Below are 24,999 nucleotides of genomic sequence, written 5' to 3'. Positions count from 1 at the left end.
CTCAATATATTGAGACAGCAAAATGCATTTAAGTAAGTTAAACATTTCGTTTTCAAGGCAAAAGCAGAATACATATTTTCAGCATCCCCCCCACCCCGCCCTGTAATTAATATAAGGACAAGGAGAGATGTCCATATACCGCACTTTTAATGTGCATCATTGCTATAATTGCCACTTGAATATATACGAGGTCCTTGGATACCAAACCCATTTTTAATCCTAGTATTCTGTGTTACTGGGAGTCATTTGGTAATGCCATGCCTTAACATACATGGGACAATATCTGAAATTTAAAGCAAGGAAGAGAGTTAGGTTCCCTACCTCACCTAATGGGCTTCATTTCTGAAACAGCAGAGTGTAGGACAGTGCCTGAAGCAGGCTCACTGTTTCATTGATAGCTTCCCCCACATTGCAGCACATTCGACAGACAAAATTGTGGGAATCTGGGCAGCTCTAGACACTGAGGGCAGAGCAGGGCTTGCTGGGGTCTGCAGCAGACCTTTCCCTCCTAGCAGCACTTTCTGAATTTCCTGGCTGACAAATGGCGTCCACCCCTCTCCTCATCTGGTTACCTTGCCCCTCTCCAGGCATTTGTGCTCAGATGTGCTTTCCCCCTCACACTGCTAAATTTAAGGCTTCGTTTTCAAATTAAATGTTCATCTGGCTGGCTGCCTGCGAAATCACATGTGGAGCGCTGAGAGACTCAGGCAGGGGATGGTGCCCTTGCTTCTGAAAGAGTGGGTCTGGAAAACATATGAACTGTAAATAGTTTTAAAATGTAAAAAAAAAAAAAAAAAAAAAAAAAAAAAGAAAGAAAAAGAAAAAGTAAAGTTTTCTGCCAAAAGTGCAGAGCTGAAGCTTTTTCCTTCTAGACTCAGTTATTAAGTGTCTGTTGGAAATTACCGGCCCCTATCATACAATCTGTTTACTGTCTCTATCATCCAAGGAGGGCTGTCCAGACTTAACCCCCTGAGGACTCAGCTCTGCAAACCCTTGCTTCATCAGAAATTGGTTTTGGGGTCACAGTACCATGAGTTAAATTGCTAGGTACATGACTTTAAAGGAATTCTGTCTTCATCCCTATAATGTTTCCTTCTGAATCTTGGATGAAACTAATAGGTTGATATTTTTAAAAATACGAGAGCCCTAATTTTCCAGTAGAAATAAGACAAATTAAAAAAATAAGAAAAGGGACACAGCTTCCTTCATTTGTACACCATCAAGTAACTAATGCACTACAATAAATAACACTATTTCTCAGCAAATGTCTTATTTTCTTTGTTGGACTTTCCTTGTATTATTTATTTTTTTACCTGATCCTTCATTATGGAAACTAGTAAATAGGAGTTTCAAAAATATATATATTTTTTGCCTTGGACTCAGTTTTTGTGGCACAAGATACTGTTATGGGGAATTTATTCTCCTCCTTCTCCTCCTTTTCCTCTCCCTTCTCCTTTCTCCCCTCCTACTCTCTGTTTCCTCTTTTTCTTTCTCTCTATTCTAAATTTTGTCCTTGTGCTGTATCTGTTTTCTCACTTTTCTTTCAAGGATGAAGAAAAAATAACAGTGGAATGTGATATGAAGAGTGCTATGCAAACAATATTTAACATGACCCTATTAAATAGAGAGCATTTTAGAGAACTGGATATCTAAAAATGTAGAGACTAGAGTTTTTACAAGCAAATATGCAAAGGCTGTAGCATAAATATTTCTAATTCCATGCAGATTTGTTGATATTGAATTTCAAACCTGTAACCAATGTCAAACTAGTATAAATTCTACTGAGAGGTATCTGATTGTTGGCCACCATCCCTGGCATGAAATCTCCTAATTAGCCAAGTTGAAAATAAAAGTTCCCTAGTGGCTGTTATAATTAGAAAAGAAATTCGGGAGGGAGATGATAACTCATCCATAAATTTAGACATATTTTAACAGACTATAATAAGGCCATAAGGCCTGGAAACCCCCTGATAACTAGAAAGCAGAGAAGGCTTGGGAGAGTGGGAGGCTGGCCTGTTATTGCTATGAAGCAGAAAAACTGCGTCACAGAGCTGGATGGAGCACAAATGTAGAGTGTTTTCCAGAAAGTAACTAAAAGGGCAACTTTCTGGTGGAAAAATTTCATCTTCCTAATAGAGAAAAACAGAGTTGACTTGTATATACATGCACACACATAAATACATAGAGATCTATTATCTATCTATCTATCTATCTATCTATCTATCTATCTATCTAATCTCTACTTAGATCCAGGGGTAGAAAAACAAAACAAAAGCCAATTCAACATAATTGGCATTTGAGTAATATCAGTGTGAGTAATGAGAAATGGAGGGATTTTACTAGAAGGCCTATGTCATTCCTTTTATCTTGAAATATAGAAATGGAACCTCCATTTGATATACCAGCCCTTGGCTCGGGACTTAGAGAGTTGTGGTCAGTGGGATACAAGGTACCAAAAGCCAATGTTACTCAAGTTTGCTAGATCTGGGACAAATAGATTGATGAGGGCACTCTGGTCCATGCCCTAGCTTATGGCAGGCCACAGTGTTGTAGTTTCTGGCTACACCCTATCCTTTTGGCTTAGATTAGAAAAACTGATTACAATCAACAGTGCAGCCAGCCTAGTTGAAGACATTTGAGTGATTGTTCCAGAACTCTTAAGACCAGACTTACGATGGCTGCTCTGAACCAAAGAGAAATTTTTACATCCATCTTAGTTCTCCAAATATTGAGTACTATTTATGGGTTGAAGATGATTGACATATCATCTATGGTTTTCTCACATTTTATAGAGGAGAGAGAGAACAAGTGGATGGTTATAACCTAATGTACATGATGGTGGAGGTATTCATATGGACTATCCATGGAAGTACTAAAGGGGAGATACTTAGTCTAGTTAGGGAGTCATAGAAGGCTTTCTAGAGGAAGTAAGCTTTATAACTAAAATTAATCAATGAAAATAAAAAAACCTAGAAAAGTAAAAATATCTACTCTGTAAAGTATTTTTCATTTTGTTAATTTGTTCTTACAAATATGTATATATGCAAAAGTACATACAAAACATACAATTTTGTATTCCACTTTTTTCTTTTGACATGGTAAATCACATATGGTCTAAAAAAATTCCTTGATAACATATTTTTAAGGACTGTATAATAGATGTGCTGTAATTGATGATTCCTCAATTGTTGGATAATTGTTTCTAGTTTTTTGTTTTCCTAAATAACTCTTATAGGAACATCTTTTGAATATGAACTTTATGTGCACCTCCAATTATTTCTTTATAACCATATTTCTACAGAATTTAGAAACAAATAGGTGTTTGAAGTTTTACATATCATTAAGTTGCTTTCCAGGACATTTCTGCCTGGACATTTATCCTTGTATCTGAACAAATGAAAGTGTTTTTCTCATGACACCTTCACAACTTTAAGTATTATATTTAAAAAACTCTAGGTCAATCTGGTGTGTATGAATATATGCATTGTTTAAAAATTTTGTTGCTTTCTAGTTAACTATGTTTTCCCAAATATTTATTAACTACATTTATTATTTGTCTTTTCTGTGACTCATCTATTTAAATTCATACTCTATTATTGGCCTATAGTATTACTCCACATGCTGAGAATCTATTTTAAGTTTTGTTTTCCAATAAATTCTCCAGTGGAAAACAATGACATCCTTATGTTGTATATGGAGATATTGCCTTGGGGTCTTGACTGGCATAGTGTGGGAGTGAGTGATATTTCTCTAGGCAGGACTGGGCTCTGCTGAGACATTCACATTCCTGCCACTTTACTTTCCATGAAACAGTCCACATCAATTTATATTCCTGTTAAAATTCTTTAGTAGCTTCCCTAGTGTCCTTTATGATCAAAATAACCTATTTCAGTATAGATTCTAGCTCATCTTTTGAATATCATCCTTAATCACACCAAATGACTTGCTTTTAAAAACCTGCAGTGTGCTCTTTTCCTTCTCCCTCTTTTATCCATTAGGACTCAGCTTCTGGAAATTCCTTCAGTCTCTACTTTGGGCAAGTAAAACAATCAGTACTCTTTCTGTGTTGCCACAGCATGTTACAAATGTCATCAGGGCACAGTTAAACACAGCATTTTAGAAGTTAGCCCCTTTTAGGTGCTCTCTTTTGACTGTCAGTCACTTCAGGGCAGAGTCCCAATGGGATTTGTCACCATTGCTTGAAATATAGTGAGTGCTTAAATTCAGCAGACTCCACCTACCCTTTCAGTCAGCAATGTGCATTCAAGACAGACCACAGTGAAGAAATTAGAAATTTAAAGGCATGAAGGAAGAAGTAAGCTTTCCTGTAGGACATAGTTTTTAAGTACAGCAAAGAAAATAGAATAGAGAATGATAGGATGGGAGGTGTGGGGAGATGATTTTATTTTATTTTTATTTTTTAAAATTTATTTATTTATTTATTTTTTAAAAAGAGAGAGGGGAGAGAGAGAGAGAGAGAGAGAGAGAGAGAGAGAGAGAGAGAATTTTTAATATTTATTTTTTAGTTTTTGGCGGACACAACATCTTTTTTTGTACGTGGTGCTGAGGATCGAACCTGGGCTGCACGCATGCCAGGTGATCCTGCTACCGCTTGAGCCAAATCCCCAGCCCGGGAGATGATTTTAAATAGGGTTCCCAGAAAAGTCCTCTTGAAGAGGTGATATTTGAATGGGAGCTGGACATGCCAAGATCACGGGTAACAGGAACAGCAAGTATAAAAGTCCCAAGGTAGAAATGAACTGGACAGTATGATTTCCACAATGACTGGAGTATTATGATAAAGAGAATTCCAAGGAATGGGAAAAACTCAGTTCTTGTAGGTCTTGGTAGAGAATTCCAGTTTTATGTTAAATGTAATAAAAAGCCATTGGAGGGTTTCAGGCAGGAAAATGATATGAATAACAAAAAATATTTCTCTGTCTGATATGTAGAGATTGGACAGTAGAGGGAGGCAAGGGCAGAGTATTGATGACAAATTTTGTTTCCTACTGTCATCCCAGGGACACAATGATGCCATGGACATGGGTGATAACAGTGGAGGACATAAGAAGTAGGACTGGGTGTATGTATGTGTGTGTGTCTTTGTATCTACATCGTTATCATCATCTATCATGGATTTTCAAATACAAATAGAACAGTATAAACAGAATGGAATTTTCATCTATATATTACCTTACAGCAGCCAACATTGACTGTTTTTGTGTCTATTCCAAATTTTTTATTTTCTAGGGTTTTTGAGAAGCAAATTCTGGATGTTGTTACCACGCTATCAGTAAATACTTTTATTTATCTTGAGCATACGAACTTAAAATATACTTAGAAATAATATTGTATACTCAGCAAAACAGCAGTACTTCTATAATATCTTCCAATACCCACACAGTGAGATATATTTTAAAGATGATAACAATAAGAATGCTGCTGTTTTGGATATCTGTGAATCAGGAGTTCATAATTCTTGAATGAAGTTCCAAGATGGGGATTACTGGGGATGGTTCCTGCAATTGTGGTAGTTGTCTGCCTGGACTGGGATACCATAGCTCCATTAAGATATTAGTCATTGTGTTGAAGAAACCTAACTTCTTCCACTAGCCCCCACCTCCTAAAGGTTCCTCATCTTTCAGTAGTGCCACAGGCTGGTGACAAAGCCTTTAACTCAATGGCCTTTGATGGACACAGTCAACTGTAGAGGAGTGACTAATGAAGTAAAAAGGACACCATGTGAATGTATCATTCTGGATTTAAAGTAGAGTTTTTGAAGAAAGAGGAAGCAGCTCACTATGACAAATAAAGGAAAAACTGAGAAATTATTATTGGATATAACCAGAGAGGTTATAGCTGGGTAGGTGGAGATAGTCCTGATTAGAGAAAGTATGGGCAGCAGTTAAGGGTAAAAAGCTCTTTTGAAGACTTGAAATAAAAATCAGAATGCACCATCTTTATAATGAGGTGCTTCATAATAATAAAAAAAATCACCATACATTTTACAGTTTAAAACTACTTTTATAAATTTATCTTATCTGAAACTCACAAATGTCATGACAGATGGTTAAGTGTTAGGAGGGTGTTTTGCCATTTTTAAAAAATAATTTTAGTTATAGTTGGACATAATGACTTTATTTTACTTATTTATTTTTCGATGTGGTACTGAGAATTGAACCCAGTACCTCACACATGCTAGGCAAGCACTCTACCACTGAGCCACAACCCCAGCCTGGTGTTATGCCATTCTATTTATTTATTTTGAAAATATTTATTTTTTAGTTATAGGTGGACACAATATCTTTATTTTATTTTTATGTGGTGCTGAGGATTGAATCCAGTGCCTCACACATGGCAGGAGAGTACTCTACCTCGAGCCACCACCCCAGCCCCTGGTGTTATGCCACTTTAAAGACCTCAGTCTAACAGACTTTCTGAGAGCTTGACAAGATTCTTATAGTATAGGGAGATATTCAAATTTTGGTCAAACTCTTGACTAAAGTCACATGACTGGTTGATGGTAAAGCTTGGACTCAAGTTTATGTTTTCTTTTTTTTTTTTAAAAAAAACAACAATCTCTTTATTTTATTTATTTACTTTTATGTGGTGCTGAGGATCGAACACAGGGCCTCCCACATGCTGGGTGAACACTCTACCGCTGAGCCACAATCCCAGCCCTATGTTTTCTAATTATACAACTTCTTCTGCTATGTCAGATCATTTCCTTCATTAGCAGGAGGCCAATCCATAAGAGTATAATAATTTTTAAAAGTTCAGTTCCAACTGCTGGTCCATTCTGAACAGAATTTTGTTTATTAAATTATCAAGATTATTCCCGAAAAAGTCATAGTATAAAAATTTTCTAGTTTTTGTATAAACAATCCAGTAAGATTTGTCATTCATGAATTTAAAACAGTCCTTGAACTTTGTTTCTCCTCATAATGAAGGTGCTGAGGATACAAAACTGATGGTCCAGTGGAAGGAAGTATTCTAGTAATTGTGAGCAATAAGATTTATCCTGGTGCTGAGAGAAATATGAATGACATAATGGTTGAAGCCTCAGAGAGCAGAGATATTTTACACATGACCTGATTGAAGACTGTTGGCATGGTATTAAGTCATGCTTCTGAGAAGACAAGTCTAAAGGGATCAGAGTAATAAAGTCCAGGCATATAGTTTTCTGATGAGCTCACTGTATATGGGGACAAAGCTTGGAATATCTTAAGGCATGAAAGTTAATATATCCTTCATATTAGACAATCTCTATGGTCTATCCGTTTTCTCACTGGGCTTTTGATGACAGCTAAATGGCAAACAATTTAATACTGAGGTCATTCTCCTGAAATACAGGTATTTTTCCTTGTTGAATGAAAGAATAGCCACATGCTCCAGGTATCAGGAGACAAAGATGATTTAATTGGGGTTATTTAAAAGCCAGATTTACATTTTCCCATGAGTCTCTAGGTTTTTGATAAACACAACTGCATCTAGTTCCGCTTGTAGCCCTAACACTCTGCACAGTGTCTAGCTCAGAGTGCTCATGTTGTGCGGGGTGGTCTTGAACTCATTAGTGAAGGGTGACAAATTACGTGCCAGTGGGTGATCAACTAGTTCAGAATTCTACCTACAAGCTATTCTGTTTTTGGGGAGCTCAAGAGGATAAACATTACAACTTATTTTAAAGTGAAGTTTTAAGTTTGTGAGAAAGTGTTTAGGACTTAATATGACTGAAAATACAGCAAGTAATTAAGATCATAACCTTCCAGAGATTCCCTTAGTTGTATTTGGGGCTGAAAAAATCAGGTATACTGATTTCAGAAATATTAAGTTCTCTGACCAGAGCAAACCAAATTATACCATTGGGAGACACTTGCACATTGTCTCTATGGGTATGGACCTTATTTTCACTTGGTACTTTAAGCAGTCAATGTTGTTTCTGTTAACCTGCCCCTCTGTTAACCTGCCCCTCCATAGGAAAAATCATTGAGACCATTAATTGAGGCAATGGAAAAACATAATCTAGGCTTTTAATCCTGGAACTAAGACCCTCAGATTTTCTTCTCCTTTGAGAACTACTTTTGGGGTTATTTTTTTTTCCACAAAAGAAAAGTTATTCTTTATTGAACTTTGTAAGAGAAAATTCTCAGATTTCTCAAAATAAAGTGTGGTCACTTGGATGTAGAGAATTGTTCATCTAACCAGGCCAAGGTGGTTGCTGGTAATTTTTTTCATCGAAATATGTTCTTTCTCCCATATAGAAATAGATTTTTGCCACAGACATTCTTCTTATGCTATTTGCGGAGTCAGTGGTAATTTTTAGAATATTTTAATGGACAGAAATGTTTTCTTTTTTTCATTTTTAATTTTAATTTGTTATATATGACAACAGGATGCATTAAAATTCATATTACACATCGAGAGCACAATTTTTCATATCTCTGGTTGTACACAAAGTAGAGTCACATCCTTTGTGTCTTCATACACATACTTAGGGTAATGATGACCATTCCAACCTTATTTACTAACTGTTGGAGTGGGAGATGAGTTTACAGATTTTCCCCCCAAAGTTTTATAATTGAACAGTGAGAAGCTGCTCACACTGACTTTATGAAATTGAAAGTGGAACTAGAGAAAGTTAAATAGATTAGAATTTAAAAAGGAGCATTGGGCTGGGGTTGTGGCTCAGTGGCGGAGCACTTGCCTCACATGTGTGGGGCACTGGGTTCGATCCTCAGCACGACATACACACAAAAAAAGTAAATAAAATAAAGATATTGTGTCCATCTACAACTAAAAAATATTTTAAAAAGGAGTATTATAATAATTACATGAACACGTCTATAGCAAATTTGGGGAGTGGGCTCTCAGTTTGTGGTGGACTCTCTGCAGTGCCAGCACATCCCCTTCAGGACTTACAGGATACCTTTCCCCAGCCACCAGGAGGTGTCATCTGTTAGCTATCTATGAATGGAATCCTTCTAAGACTTTACAGAAAAGAACGAGGGTCTTAAGAGACTGATTAGGGGAAAGATTTAGTCTGCACAACATCCAGCAGGTTTATTGTTCATGTAAAACTTAATAAGTGTATCAGTCATTTTATTTTCAAAGTATGGAGGCTAAATTGTGTGTGTGTTTCAGCATCCAAATAATACACAATAGGATTGATTTAAATTACATATAAACTTATATAAATAAGGCAGGACATCTACAAGATTCATTAGTTTTTCCTCAATAAATGGTTAAATTAAATTATCCATGCTGTAGGACTCCATCTTTCATCATCACCCACTCTTTTTCCCTGGCAAAATTGGTGAGAGACCATCTTCAGCAGCTGACTGCAAACCTCCCTGTGTGATTTTGCCTCAGCTTAAGTGTTTTGCTAAGGAGAAGGGAGGAAAAGGAGGGAAACATCTGCATTGTTCAAAATAAATAGATTCCAAAGATATGAGCATTATGTTCATTCTCAACGTAATGAGATCCTGTTCACCATTGTGCTGTTAGGGGATTAGGGCCAAGCTGTGTGTTTCCCTCTGCTGCAGCTCTGACAGCACTGGGATTGAAAAGAACCAGAAACACTGCTGCCCACTGAGCACTGGTGTCAGGGGACCACGACTACAAGCTGTCTTTGGACTAGCTGGTTTTAAACACTGGGAGCGTGCACCATTGCCCTGATCAAATCACTTCAGCTCCTCAGGGTCTATCCTCTTCCTAAACAGACAGCACATAATGACCATAGAAAATAAAGTAAAAAAGAACAATAAATATGGATTCATGAAGAGCCTGGACTTTGTAACCAGATAGACTTAGGTTCCAGTCCCAATCCTGCCATTTACATGTGACCTTAAAGTTTTCATTTCTTTTTTTTCTCTCCCAAATTGGCCTTTAAAATGCCAGTTTGTGTCATGCCCCAAAGTTTAACAGCACAAAAGAGTATATAGTCGAAATGAACTCTTACTTGTCTCCCAGTTCCCCTCTTCATTTCCTTTCTCTAATGGCAACCACTCAACAGTTTCTTGTGTGTCTTTTTAGAACTTTTCTGTGCCTGCAAAAACACATATATGTGTAAGTATATCCTTGTTCCAAAACACAAATTTCTTACCCACACATATTTCTTTTTTACTTAATAATGTATGTTAGAGTATATTTCATATTAGCACATATAAACCATTTTATTCTTCTTGTGCATGCATTGTATCCCAGTGAGTACAGGACCCATGATGGAATAAGTGTTCTATGGTACTTCTGTCTAATTTTAATTGGCTTCTAATCAGTTGCTATAAATAATGCTACAATAAACATCTTGTACATTCATATTGAAGCATCTGTACTGTTGGTTCAGGTGGACTATCTGTTTTGAGGTGGGTGGGCATTTCATTTTTTTTTTTTTACAGATATTGCAAAATAGGGTAAACATCTCAAATTCTCTGAACCTTGTATCTTGCTCTATAAAATGAGAGTAAAAACATTACTATCTCATAGGGTTGTTGTGAGGTTTAAATGAGTTAAGAATCATAAATAGTCTCAGTGGGTATAGCAAATTTAAATGTAAGACTCCAGTGAAAATCAAAATAAACAATGATAGTGTTTTAATATAAGTATATCCCCAATAATACACGGGACATACTTAGACTAACAAAATAATTGGTTGTTTATCTGAAATTCAAATTTGATGACATTTCATTTATTTTTTATTTGCAACTCTTACACGAAGGGATCAGTACAATCCCTAGAATGTAATAAGCACTAAATAAATGTTGGCAGCTATAATTCTTATTAGACTTTCAGGAAAATGCTACTATTCAACAAATGATTTTGGAACTATTGATTTTATATACTTTAATTTGTTTATCATTCATTCAATAAGTATTTATTTAGTGGCTGTCATGACCTAGGCATTATTCTAAATCCTAAGGACACAGAGGTGAACAAAATAAAGTCCTTATGGACAGGAAGTGCTTTCATGTTTTATATAGCATATGCTGGAGACTATAGAAGAAGCCAAGGCTAGTGGACTGATTGATTAATTGGTGAAGGTCAACTCTATTCTCTCTATAGTACCCCAACACTTCTTCTATAGCTTTTAAGAAGTCTATTTTTTTCAGGAATTCAAGTGTCTAATGGGAAATTAGGAGTATTAGAGTATGGAAAAGATGACAGACATCTTAACGAGCTTGTCAAAGGTCCCCTCTTGCGTACCTTAAGCTTCAGCAATGGGCTTGGTATCTTGGTCAAAGTAAACCGTTGATCTGTAGCCTTGGGAGCCAACACTTCAGTGACATGGAGCATGGTTAGTGCCATCTCAGTGACATAGAGCATGGTTAGTGCCATCTCAGTGACATAGAGCATGGTTAGTGCCATCTCACTCTCAGACTTATATTTTCTCCAAGAGGTTTTCACCTAAGCCTAGCAGCTAATAGTGTACTGTGCATCATCAGGAAAAAAGCAGGTTTAATTTATTTATCAAAATTATTAGGTGAAGTTGCTATCTCTCATCTCCTTTTCTTAGAACTCAGAGTGGGTACATGAAAAGTTTTTTCCCCCCCTTAAAGTAGTTCTTGTTGTCATTCTGTGGCACTTGAACTCTTTATTTTTATGGTACCTTTGGAATGTAAATTTTATGAACTATTTTCTTAAATTTTGGCTTATGTATCAATTGGCTTGTGAGTTTACTAAGGTATAGGCTGTCTTGTTACCCTATTTTTGAGAAATCTGGTTCTGAAAATTGATCCACATTTTAAAATCTTGGAATTTCAGTGTGATCAAATACATAACTTGTTTGCAGGATACTCACAGATGGCAATTCATCTACACAAGCCTGAGGGCCTTCACTGACAAAGGTAAAAGCCAAGTTCAAAGATACTGAGTCCTTGGGGCCAAGTGTCATCTTCACAGCCCATGAGGCCATTGTGTGTCCTTCTCCAGAGCTATGATGCAAGAGTGCTTCAAACACCAGCCTAGCAAACAGCTGCAACACACATGGGGAACCAGGGAGTGTCTGTTTTTATTGTTTTGGGGTAATGACGAAACCCAATCACCATACAACTTAAAACCTTAAAAGTCCAGAAATATTTTGAAGATGAGCTTTAAAGAAAATCTTCTTGCATGTCCCTTTAATTCTGCTGGGATGTCTTTGATCTTGTATTGTCCATGGTGGTGATAGTGGGATTCAAAATATAGACAATTTAAATTAATTTGCAGGTCTTTATTAGTTTCTGCTTCTTTAGTAAATTTGGATATTTTGGTAGTTATGACCCTTCATGCTCATTAAATATATTAGGTGCAGTTAATATGTCTGGTAAGGAAGAATAGGAAATGATATTTTTAAAAAATTCACACCTGTAGTTGTATTATACACATTTATTCTTCTATAGCTACATATCCAAACAAGGGATTAACTAAGAAATCTCACACGACTTATGATTTACCAATATCTCCAGGCCTCTTTTCTGCAAAATTTGAGCTACATTTTTAGAGTGTTATTTTCTCTTCCTTAAAATAATATATTTTATATTTCTTATCTTACTCTGCTTTCAGTTTCTGGTAACTTTGTCAAGTCACAGATGACTTTCTAGCATAATCTTACTTTGTGAGGGTTATGCTCTCTTCTTGTCAGGGCTCTGTTCACAAATCTGAGAAATGTCTGCTTGACCATGGTGTAGGTTATTGATTGTCCAGAGCTGTCAGTTGGACAACTCTGGACTCTGGATCAACATCTAGGGAATACCACTTGCTTTTTCCTGTGCAGTCCTTCCTGAGCTTGTAGCATGAAAATAGGAAGAATGAGAGTTTGGAAATGGAACTTAGTATCATCTCAGCTTCCTGAAACAGATGCACTTTCAATAGAGACTCCAGGGCAATTCAGTAGCAGTGTAATTTCTATAAATGACACGATATCCTTCTCCATCCATTCATGTCTACTATTTCTGATAGGCAGTCCCCTGAGAAACGTTCCAAAGGAGGGATCCCTGGAAGAAGTAAACCAGTGCAAAATCCATACCTGTAAAGATAAATAAAGTGAGATTTACAAGGCTTCCCAAGTTCCCCCATTGTCATCGAGCTAGATAAAGTGCAGAGAAGCATGGCACTGGAGAAATGATTGAATTCTGGCTACAGATGAAAATGCTGCAATTGAAAATTTTCCAGAACAACATGTACTTGGATCTGTATTAAAGAAAAATTCTTTGAGTGTTTAAGCCAAATGACCCAGCAGGGTTGATAGTGTGAGGCATATTTCACAGTTGTATAAATATTTAAAATGGTTTTCCAGCCTATAAAGCAAGTAAATGAGTTAAAAAAAAAACAACAAAAAACAAAAAACTGCACAATGAAAGTAAACTGCCCACTTTAACTTACAGGGGAATCCTGTCCTACACAGCCCAGCTTTCCCTTCTAAGAGGGAACCTCTGAGGAAGAAGTGTGATGAGGGCCCTCAGCTTGGAAAACAAAGCAGGTTTACCTTTCAGGGAGTTTGAGAAGGGATGATAGCATTATGGCTTCCTGCCACAGGTGGCTTGTTTCCAGTCTCTCTGGCTTTGGGTAACTCCAACTAACTTGTCACCAGGGGCCATATCTGATGGACACAATTGCTTTTCATCATAAACCCTTTGAACTTGGTGCAGGGTGGGCTTGGGACTCTGCTATATAGATAGTCTTCAAAGAAAGCTGTGCAGCATCTCAGCTGTGTCGTTCTGGGTCCTGGTTCATTGGTCCAAGCCATCCTTCAGCCAGAGTGCTGAGCAGCATCTGTAGGTGGTCTCTCTTGGTCTTCCAGTCTTCTTCTTTCATCCATTGTGGTCCTTTCCAAATTTTTATTCTTTTTCCCCTTTACTTGTATTTTAACTATTGCCCAGGACTACTCTCCTTACCACTGTCTTCTCATTCTCATTTTGCCTCTAGTTAAATAGACTTCAGAGACAATGGCAATGATATTTCTGTATTTATTAATAGGGAATTTGAAAAGAATGTTAATGATTGGGTTTGTTGAAAGTTCATAGCTATTGTATAAATCTGTCATCATGAGGTGGTGAAAAGAGTACTCAGCCATGAGTTAGGCATTTTGAATTTTGCCAAGGGGTATCATTAACTTACTGCAGATCCTTGGACAAATCACTTAACCTCTCTGAGCCTTTATTCCCATATTAAAGAACATTGTTATGAGAGGCCCTTTTGAATTTAACATCCTAGGAAACCTTATTTGCTTCCTCCCATTACATGTTACTGTATTGTGAATACATTCCCTTGATTATACTTTTGATTCTTCTCCATTCTTGGAAAAAATTAATTTTATTTTTGTTCTTAGACTGCAGAATGAAAAATGGATGAATGTCAAAGTGGGAGACATCGTTAAATTAGAAAATAACCAATTTGTTGCTGTGAGTATTCAATATTAATTGAAGACTTTATCTTAGATGAAAATAGCATATAGATAGAAATAATTATATTTAGTAAATCCATACTAATATAGGGTAATTAAGGAGTGAATACCAATATTGTAACAGTACAAAGTCTCAATTATAGACTCTTTAAAATATATTAATTTATCACTTTCAGTAACATGGTCAGATAAGGCTGAGTAATTATCACCTTGTGTACTTCCTTTGTGATATTTTACATTGATAGATACGAGAGATTTTAAACCAGGATGTCAATAAATTTATGTAAATAAAACATGTTAAAGTACTTATGAGTAGCTTAGAAACAATTTGTTTTCAAGTATTTTCAATGCTATTCCTTAATACTATGATTAATACTGTTAATTTGTGATATATTTGAAAACAACAATCTAGAGAAAAAGAAAAAAATGTATGCTCAGTTTTGAATAATCAGAAAATGTTTATTGATTGTTCTGACATTAAAATATTAATGATGCCTCCATTTGCATATCAAATGCACTATCTATTCTCAAGCTATGTTGGATATTAAAATTTCCTTAATAAAATTCAGTTCAGTCACCAAAAATGTATGCAACTAACTATAGTTCAAATTAAATTTAGAGTGACAAAAGCTACCCAGTTTAGAGACTAAAAATTCTAATTATTATAGTGTTCATGTCATATGTATATATATTAATTTATGTCTCTATATCTCTCTATATTATGTTACTTATGAAAATTTTTGTGTTGAGTGCAATTTTGTGAATCAAATTGTATTATTCATTAAATTTGAGACATTTTATGACAGGGAAAAATATGACCCCAAGATCTATTTACAAGAACAATAACCCAGTTAAGAGTTCTAAACATGCACTTTCTGGAACAGTCTTCTTTCATGAATGCTCCTCTTCCTGACTTGTGTGGAAGAGCCCAGACTAGGAGCTACCCAGTAGACAGGTCAGGCACAGAAGAGTTCACCGTTGAAGTGGAGGAACACTTATGTCTCTGGTGACTTCAGAAAATAACTGAGAACCAAAAATAAGCAAAAAGGTGTCAGGGCAGCTAAAACAGAGGTCTCAAACTCCACACACTGTGGCTTGGGCTCCTCATATGTAGGGCAGTCTGCCAGGTTCTCATTCACAATCTATTTACTTTTATTTTAGACAATTTAAATTACTTGTTTGACCCTTTTTCCAGATCATTAAAAATTAGGAACACTACACTAGGATGTGGGATTGAGGCCCATGGTAACTGAATACGGAACTGAGAGCTGAATCTTTGCTCTGTTCCTTCAGTGAGAGCAAATACTTTATCTTTTTTTGCCTTTGTTTTCCCCATGTGGCCAAATTAGGGTGCCAGACCACTGTAAGGTCTCAAATATCTCTTCTAACCTTTACCTGCTGTGATTGTGTAAACTGAGATTACACCAAAGAATTCTTGATTTATCTGGTTTCTGACATCTAATGTCATGTTGGATCAGAGGGGGCATTTAGTAAATGTTGATTGAATGAATAGATGTCAATCTTGTAAGAAAGAAGACAGAAAAAAAAATGAAAAGTGGATACAAATTTTCAAAATTCAGGGTGTTCTATATTAATGGGATACATTTTTATGTCTAGATGCCCTTATTAAACAAAGGTTACCTACATTCAGAATATATTGTTTAAAAGAAAGGGCCCCATGTAACTCATTTTAGTTTTACTCTCATGAAAATGATTGCAGTGAAAGAGTTTTTGGTGCTTCTAAGTGAATAACCTTTTTTTTTTTCTTTTTGACTTGCATATGTGAAATTCTAAGATGCAGGCATTCAGTTTTTTTTTTTTTTTTCCAACCGTTTATCCCCAGTGGTTCTCAAGGAAATACAGAATACATTAAAATATGCCACACATTTAACTTTCATTTTACATGGAGTTGAATATTTCAGGGGCAATGCTAGGTATGTTTCTGCTTCAGGTGTTCAAGAAAAATAATGGACTTTAAGAGCCCCATTTCTGCTTTGAAAGGAAGAATATTAGTTTGGATTCATTTGTTCACTAATTTTATACCCTAGCATGTTTACTTATCAGATTCTTAGGGGTGAGTCCAGAAAAAGCAGGAATCAAGTCAGTGTCTCAAATCTAATTCCATAGGACCTCATGGCCAGCATTCTGCCTCCAACTTGCCTTCTGTCTTTGATATTTTAATTTCTCTTTCCTTTGGCCTTTGTTTTTTAACTTAGTTATATTTTCTATGTTATAGCATATATGCTTACTTACTATTGCAGTACCTTCAGTGAAGTGAAAATACAAAAGTGCAAATATCAGATACAAGGGAATCAGTTCTATGAGTGCATCGTTAACATTGGTTTAAAAAGGAATGATTACAAATTCCCATGAAGTTAGTGATCCATGTGGCTCAGTGCTATCCAATATAACTTTTTGTAATAAAGTAATTGCTATGTAATTGTTTTGTCCAATGCCATATTCAGTATCTTTGTGTGGCAAGTGAATAGTAAAAATGCAGGTAGTGCAACTGAGGACTGAGTTTTGCATTGTGTTTAGATTTAATAGCTGCATGTGACTTGTAGCTACCATATTGGATAATGTAGATAAGGCCTTTTATTGTGATTATATGAATTGAGAGTGCTTAACTCCTCCCATTGTTATTTAGAGGGACCATACTGATCTCAAAAACTTGTAAGTGTCCTGCACCAGCTTATCCTTCCCCTCACCCAGGAATGATTTCTCTGGTGGATTTGGGGGCAGGGAGTGGTGTGCTTGACCAGGAACTTCCTTCCTTCCCTTTCTTTTTGCACTCTTTCTGTGTATAGAGGATACATTCTGCCCTTCTCTTCCATGCCACCAATATAGGAACAGATCCTCTTGGAGGGGGGTCATGTCCCTTAAATTTTTGTTTGAAAACCAAGGCATTCTTCAGTTGTAAGAATTAAAATTTTTTACCTTTCAGAAGCTAGGTCTTGAAAGATTAATTTGACCTAAACTTTAGACCAGACCAGGGGTGGTGTGTTAGTTAACTCCTCATCTCTATGACCTAAATACCTGACCAGACTAACTTAGAGGAAAAGTTTATTTTGGCTCATGGTTCCTGAGGTCTGTGTTCATCCTGGTCAGCTGACACCATTGTTCTGGGCTCAAGATGAGGCAGAACATCTTGGTGGAAGGGCATGCCAAAGGGAAGCTGCTCAGCTTATAACAGCCAGGAAGTAGAGACAGAGATTGAGGTGCCAATGACAAAATATAAACCCCAAAGGCACATCCTCATTGACTTACTTCTTCCAGCCACACCCCACCTGCCTACAGTTACCACTCAGTACAGCAAGAGAATAAGTACATTAAGTGAATGAGTCCACTGATTAAGCTACAACTCTCATAATCTAATCATGTCACCTCTGAACATTACCGCATTGTCTCCTGAGGTTTTTGGAGGACATCTCATATTCAAACCATAGCAGGTAGGCTTTTGCTCTCTCATCTAGTCCCTTTTAGCACCTTTATTGGATGTACTTCTAGAATGGCTATTTTTGTGGTCTAATTGACTTCCTTGTTATTTTAATTCATATAGCTTCAAGTCAGTTATTCTTTCAATCTAATTGCGATAAATAAATCCTCTTTATAGGTGTAACTCTATAAATGCCTCATACTTAGCTAGTATGAAGTAGGGAATTTTCAGGGAATAAATATTTTTTAAAAATATGTACTGAAGAAGCAGCTTCTTGCTAAAGTATAAAGGTAAACACTATTTTCTGTTTAACAAAAGTAAATGGTGAGTGTTGTTTCCCCACAACTATTTGTGGGGAAGATATATGGGCAAGGATGTTTTCTGACCAGAGGAAGAGCCTGAATAAATGAATAAATGCTCTTCTGGCCATCATTATTATTTCCTCTCTTGTTCTTTTTTTTATTGCCATCGTTTTTTGCATTCTCAAAGTAGTTGAATTATAAAGACTAAAAGAAGGAGGTATCCAGTACATATTAGCAGTTATTCAACATGAGCTTACTAGGTCTGAAATTTAAAGTATTACCTGTAATCTTAGACACTTTCATTTTCATGATTTAATTCTAATTTTTGACAATATGCATAAGCTATTTAAATTTTGTTTTTTATTTGTAGACTAATAATAATGTTGTGTAGGATGAAGATGAAGAACTGTGTAAAAATTAAAAGGAGATTTAAATGTGGTATTCCAATTAATTTTACAAATTTATCTTTCCATCAGTTTTTGAAATTGCTATTCCAACATTTTTGCACATTGTAGTTTTAGATTTTTAATACCAACAAAGCAAAACATACATGAGTTGTATTGCAGTGATTTAATAGTCCACCAGGGGAAAAAGTATTTGTTTTTGGATCAGAAGTTCTGAATTCTGGTTCCATATCTGTAATTTAAGGTCTTAGTGTCCATAAATCTGATGTCAAGAAAGCCTATGGACTTTGTGAATTAATTTAAATCACCTGGTGTGTATGTAGGAGTTCATTCCTTCTTTGCTGCTGGCCAGATCTGACCTCCCCATGCATACCATGGGAACAACGTTACCCACTCACACGGTGTTAAGGATTTGAATAAAATGACCTAATTATGAGGGAGTGCTTTGTAAATTCTTAAAGTATTATATAACTTTAAGATGTTATTATTTCTTGAGGTTTTGCTTCCTTGATTCTTTAATTTCACAAATGTTATTTATACCTAATAAATTTCTGAAGACAATGTCTTTGGCTTTGAGGGCTCAAAGATGTTCAGTGGATTCTTTTCAAGTTTTCTATGATGGGAATATTCATTTCAGGTTTCCATGAGGCAATTGCTTGGCTTTCTGTTGCCTGTGAAAGCCGGGGAAGGGGCTGCTGAGTTAGAAAACACTGTTTCATTCATAGGAAACAGAACTGAGTCTCCCCTGACAGGGAATGGGGAAAAGGTACCAAAAATTGATAGAAGAAAGTGAAAACAAATAGGAATGGATGGGAGGTGGTTCTGGTTAGAATTGTCAACTTTTTTTGCCTGGCCTATTCTTGCATTCGGATAATCATGTTTTCCCTGTTCTGTTCCTTACTCCTGCTACTACCTCTGCCTGGGGGATTCTGCTTTACAGTGCTTCTAGAATCTTCCATGATACCCTTTCTTAGCTACCAACACAGTGTTCTTTCTCATTTGAACTCTTCCCATAGTTCTTTGTTAGTATGACCCTGAGAACACTTACCCTGTTCTATCTTCACTATACTATGAAATCCTTCAAGCAAAGAAGTTTTAATTCATTTCAGTGTATGCTTCAGTCTGCCTGGATTCAAATTCTGGCTTTCCCACTTCCTACCTAGATAGCTTCAGACAAGTTACTGAACCTCTCTGGGTCTCACTTTACTCATTTGTAAAGTAGGGATAACAACAAGACCTACACTATAGGACTTCCCTAGAGCTAGATCAAGTATTACATGTAAAGCCCTCAGGGAAGTGAGAGAAACAGAAAGTCCTCACTAAATATTGGCTGTTGGTGTCATAGATACCACCACTGGATCACAAGTTTCAGGATCAACCACAAACCCAGTCTCTTGAGATTTACTGGAAGGGTCATCTTGATCTGAGACTTGTAGAGTTGGGGGCTGGTGGACCCCAAGACTACTCATGTTGCTCCAGCTCCTGGCCCAGCACTCTGACAAATGAGTGATCAAGGACTGACATGGCTGTTACTACAATTCTCTTGCTCTTTTCTTTTTGGAGTTATTTCTGATGGACTAGAAGGTGGGAGAAAGATGGCATGCTGTTAAGTGTGTGACCACTCATCCTGCCAGATGCCTCCGCCACTCTGTGCTTTCATCCTTTTCAATGACAATGGATTAAAAATACCATGAAGGGAGAGCTTCACAAAAGGCTCAGCTATGGGGAAGAGAGAATGGAGGATGAATGAGGGGAGGCAGGCCAGAAATCAGGGAGTGGGAGCCAAGACGTTTGAAAGACTATTAAGAAAGAAAGGAAGGAAGGAAGGAAGGAAGGAAGGAAGGAGGGAGGGAGGGAGGGAGGGAGGGAGGGAGGGAGGAGAAAGAAAGAAAGAAAGAAAGAAAGAAAGAAAGAAAGAAAGAAAGAAAGAAAGAAAGAAAGAAAGAAAAAGGTAGCAATGCAGGGGACAGGAAGATGCCGGCAAGGAAGTCCCAGATTCCAGGGAGACCAAGCAGAAACAGTAAGGCCAGAAACCATTGTAGGTGGGTAGATCTGTTTCTACTTGTAGGAAGTTGATCATTGCTCCAGAGAGAATCCAGCCGCCAGGTGGCAGTGGTGCCTCAGTCACATGTTGGGAGCCCACTGTGCACAAAGAATCCTCCCCTTGTTTACCCCAAAGTAAGCGTGAACACAGCAGAGCTCAGTATGAAACAGTAACGCTGGCTCACTCTTTCTATGTAGACTTTAGAAGAAAAGCTAGGTACAAGTAGATATCTTTCTTACACACCACGATTTTTTTTCAATTGCTGATGATCAGAATTAGAGATTTCTGGATTTTGTTTAAAATGATCCTTTTAAGCTTAAGGGAGGAGAGTCAGAGGCCCAAAGAGCATTAAGCTCTTCTGCTGTCCTGCCGTAGGCCTTTACATATTGAAATTTAAGTGTGAGAAGTGAGATCAGGGTGAATTTTCCAAAATTTGTTCTTTCCTTTTAGATCAGGATAGGTGATTTTTAGTTCAAGAACAGCCTACATTTTTGACACACTCTCTTTATGGGTTTGCTCTGTTTTACTCTGTGACAAGTAAGAAAATAATTCCTGCCTCAAGAAGCTTCTGTGGCTTCTTTGTTCAGAGTTGAGGAGGAGTCTTGATAATACGAACTCATTTATTCCCATGAGGGCTGGCACTAAGTTTTTCCAGCAGTTTCATTCTAATCTAGACAAAACAACACAACACAACACACACACACATACACACACACACACACACACACACACACCAATTTTTGAGCTGGAAATTTAAAATCTAGAGACAATGAAACAAGTGGATTGATTATAAATTTAATCTCCAGGTCTTGAGAATGAAAGTTCTAATATTTTTAAAAATAAAGTAAGAAGATTTCATAGATTTGGAATGCTACATTCAGACATAACTACAAAATTGTAGGCTAATGTCTCAAAATAACTAGCCTAAAATTTTAGCTAGTTTTTGAAGACATTCAAACCCTTCAGAATGTCATAAAAATGCTTATTTTAAAATAAAATTTGAAATTTGAAATAAAATAGTTTCCCAATATAGAAAGCTACCAGAATTCTAAGACTGCATTTTGATAGGTAATTTTCAAAGCTCAAATGGACAGCAGAATAAAACTATTTATCTTAAAAGAAAGAATACTGGGTGTGGTGGCGCATAACAGTAATCCTAGCAACGAGGAGGCTGAGGCCAGCCTTAGAAACTTAGCAAGACCCCATCTCAAAAATAAAAAGGGCTGGAGGTGTAGCTAAGTAGTAGAGGACCCCTGGGTTCAATCCCTTGTACCTTCCCCCAAAAGACAAACTATTCAATGTCTAAATTTTTTTCCATTGTCTTTTATTATATTTTCTGTTCTACCTTGCTCTCTTGTTTAGCCCTACTTTTCTTTCTCTTTCTTTACTGTATACCATCTTGTTCTTTTTTTCTCTTTTCTTATCTTTTAAGTCTCTTATCTCTACTTCTTTGTCTCATTTTTTCTCTAGTGTCTTCCACCTTCATCTGTCTTCCTCATCATCTTTGCCTGCTGCCTGCTCTTAACTGGTCCTACTAGATAATCAAAGAATGCACCCATAAATATTTCCAATTATTTATTAGTGACATATTTTCCATGAATAATTATGAAAACAAAATATATAATTTATATATATCTTTCAAAAAAAGTAAAGCAAGCGGCTATTAATTTATATGATGCCCCAGCACTTCCTCCTATTGTGACGGTCAAGGGTGTGGAAACAGGAACACTGAGGGTGGGAGGGCTTGTCCAGGGGTACCACATGGAGGTGGTACAGGATCCTACCCCTTCACTTTGTTCCTCAGGCTGTGCTGGCAAGTAGTAGAGAGGTGATGCAGCAGAACAGACCTTCAGCCAGTCTCCCCTTCTCAAGTATTCTTTTGTCATGTTTTCTTAAAATAGGCTGATTTGCTGCTTCTATCAAGTAGTGAGCCACATGGTCTGTGCTATATTGAAACTGCAGAGCTCGATGGGTAAGTTATTAAGTTAGAATACTTGATTAGGTTGGTTTTTAATGTATTTAAAAGTAATGTCTTTATAAGCAGGGCTTAAATCTTATTCTTTGTTTCCTTGGAAGACACAAGAGTCTAAATTGCCAAGTCTATTGTTAATTACTTTGCAGTAATTTTGAAAATTACTTTTCTCTTGAATTTATTTTGAAAACTCTGACTTTTTAGTTTATTTTCTTTCAGAAACAGTGAGCTAAACATGTATATGTGGATAATTTCATGCGGGGATTCTTCAGTGAGTTGCCTTAGAAGTTTTTGTTTGTTTTAAGTTCAAGTCATTTTCTAACAAAAATGAGAGGGCTGGAGATCAAGAGTTCCCTGAGGAAGAAAGGACGGAAAAGCAACCTTGGATCTGTGTTAATGAAGATACAGAGAAAGAAGAGAGAAAAGGATTGTGATGCAGTTTTGACATTGATGTTAACTTAGAATTTGGTTATAGACCATATAGTAGGTCTGCTTCCGAGGATTTAATTTGTCTGTTTGGCATAAAAAACATTTAATGAATACTTACATTTTCATCACATTGAATTAATTTGTGTGTATTTTTAGATGGCTTATATCATTTAATCCTGATATAGGTACTATATAAGTCCTACTGTACAGACGAGGATACCAAGGTTTTAGAGAGACTTGTTTATTTGCTCTGAACTCCTAAAGAATAAAGATAGAACTCAAAGCTGGCAGTCTGATACCAGAACCTATGATTTTTAACAGTGGGCTCCTAAGTCATTTTCATATTGAATTATTCAAGCAGAGTTTGGCCCACATAATCCTAACCCTGGTTTGGGCAGAACAGTTGCAGACATAGCTAAAGCAGTGCTGAGAGGAAAAATCATAGCACTAAGTGTATATACTTGAACAAAGAAAAAGTCTCAAATCAATAATCTCCCATCTCAAGAACATAGAAAACTTAAAAAAAAAAAAAAACCCAAGTAAGCAGAAGGAATAAGAAAATGAAGGTAAGAACAAAAATAAAGTGAATTTGAAAACAGAAAAACCATAAAGATAACTAATGAAACACAACTAGTTGTTTGAAAACATTAATTCAACTGACAAACCTTTAGGAAGACTGATAAAGGGAAAAAATGAGATAAATTATCACTATCCTGAATAAACCAGGGTAATTCCCTCCAGATTCTGAAAACATCAGGTGGATAATGATAATGAAGAATTGTTACAAATAGCTCTACACACATAAATTTGACACCTTAGATGAAATGGACTACTTCCCCCTCCCCCCCAAAAAAACCCCAAAATAGACCATATATCAAACATGAGATAAATAACTTGAATACGTCTATAACTATTAAGGAAATTAATTCAAATTCAAAGCATAAAACTATAAAACTTTTAGGTAGAAACATGGGAGAAAATCTTTGTGATTTGGGGCTAGTCAGAGTTATATTTGACACAAAAAACATGATCCATAAAAAGAAAATTTGATAATTTGGACTTCATCAAATCAAAGGCTTTAAGAGGATAGGATAATAATCTACAGATTAGGAGAAATTATTTGCAAAGAATCTAACAAAGACTTATATTTTGAATATATAAAAATATTTTCAAAACTCAACAGTTAAAAAATATAAACAGTCTGACTGGAAAATTAGCAAATGACATGGACAAACATTTTGCCAAAGAGGACATACAGGGGACCAATAAGCACATGAAAAGTTGCTCAACATCATTAGCCATTAGGGAAATTAAAATTAAAACCACAATGATATATCAGTATAGATCTAACAGAATAGCTGATATAAAAAAAATAGTGACAACTCTGGGTACCGACAATGATGTTGAGAGAGAGGATCATTCATACATTGCTGGTGGGAATGGAAAACAATGTGACTGTTGCTTACGAACTAAACACACAACTACCATGCAACTCAGCAATTTGACTTTGGGGCAGTCATTCAGAGAAATGAAGACTTCTGTTTACACAAAAACTTGCACATGAATGTTTATGGCAGACTTATTTGTAGCATCCAAAGAGGAAACAAGTTAGACATCTTTTAGCAGGTGAATGGTTGAACAAACTGGTACCTCCATATACAGTCATCCTGCCTCATATATTTCCTTTTTGTAGCATCCAAAGAGGAAACAAGTTAGACATCTTTTAGCAGGTGAATGGTTGAACAAACTGGTACCTCCATATCCTGGATTGCCACTCAGCAATAAAAAGGAATTAACTACAGACACAGGCAATACCTAGAATGAGTCTTCAAACAATTGTGCTGAGATGGAAAACCAGTTCCAAAGCTAATATTCCAAAGCTATGATTCCATTTGTACAACATTTCTGAGAAGGTAAAATTATAAAAATTGAGAACAGAGTAGTGGTCTCCGGATATTAAAGATAGGGTGGGAAAGGCAGTAAAGTGGGTGTAGCTCTAAAGGGCAACCCAAGGGATTTTTGTAGTGATAGAAAT

General features: G+C 36.4%; 1 protein-coding gene across 1 annotated transcript in view; it reads left to right on the top strand.

Annotated features, from left to right (window-relative positions):
* The window catches only part of Atp8b4 (ATPase phospholipid transporting 8B4 (putative)), a 216,463-nt gene that overhangs the window by 81,782 nt on the left and 109,682 nt on the right, over window positions 1-24,999 (top strand). Inside the window, exons 6-7 of the mRNA XM_076848565.2 lie at window positions 14,303-14,375; window positions 22,465-22,535. Coding sequence (XP_076704680.1) covers window positions 14,303-14,375; window positions 22,465-22,535 — 144 coding nt within the window. The remainder of the gene's footprint in view (window positions 1-14,302; window positions 14,376-22,464; window positions 22,536-24,999) is intronic.

The sequence above is a fragment of the Callospermophilus lateralis genome, chromosome 3 (assembly GCF_048772815.1).
Source record: "Callospermophilus lateralis isolate mCalLat2 chromosome 3, mCalLat2.hap1, whole genome shotgun sequence".
NCBI classification, from domain to species: domain Eukaryota; kingdom Metazoa; phylum Chordata; class Mammalia; order Rodentia; family Sciuridae; genus Callospermophilus; species Callospermophilus lateralis.
The sequence above is the reverse complement of the archived record's forward strand: the minus strand, read 5'-3'. Positions and strand labels throughout refer to the sequence as shown.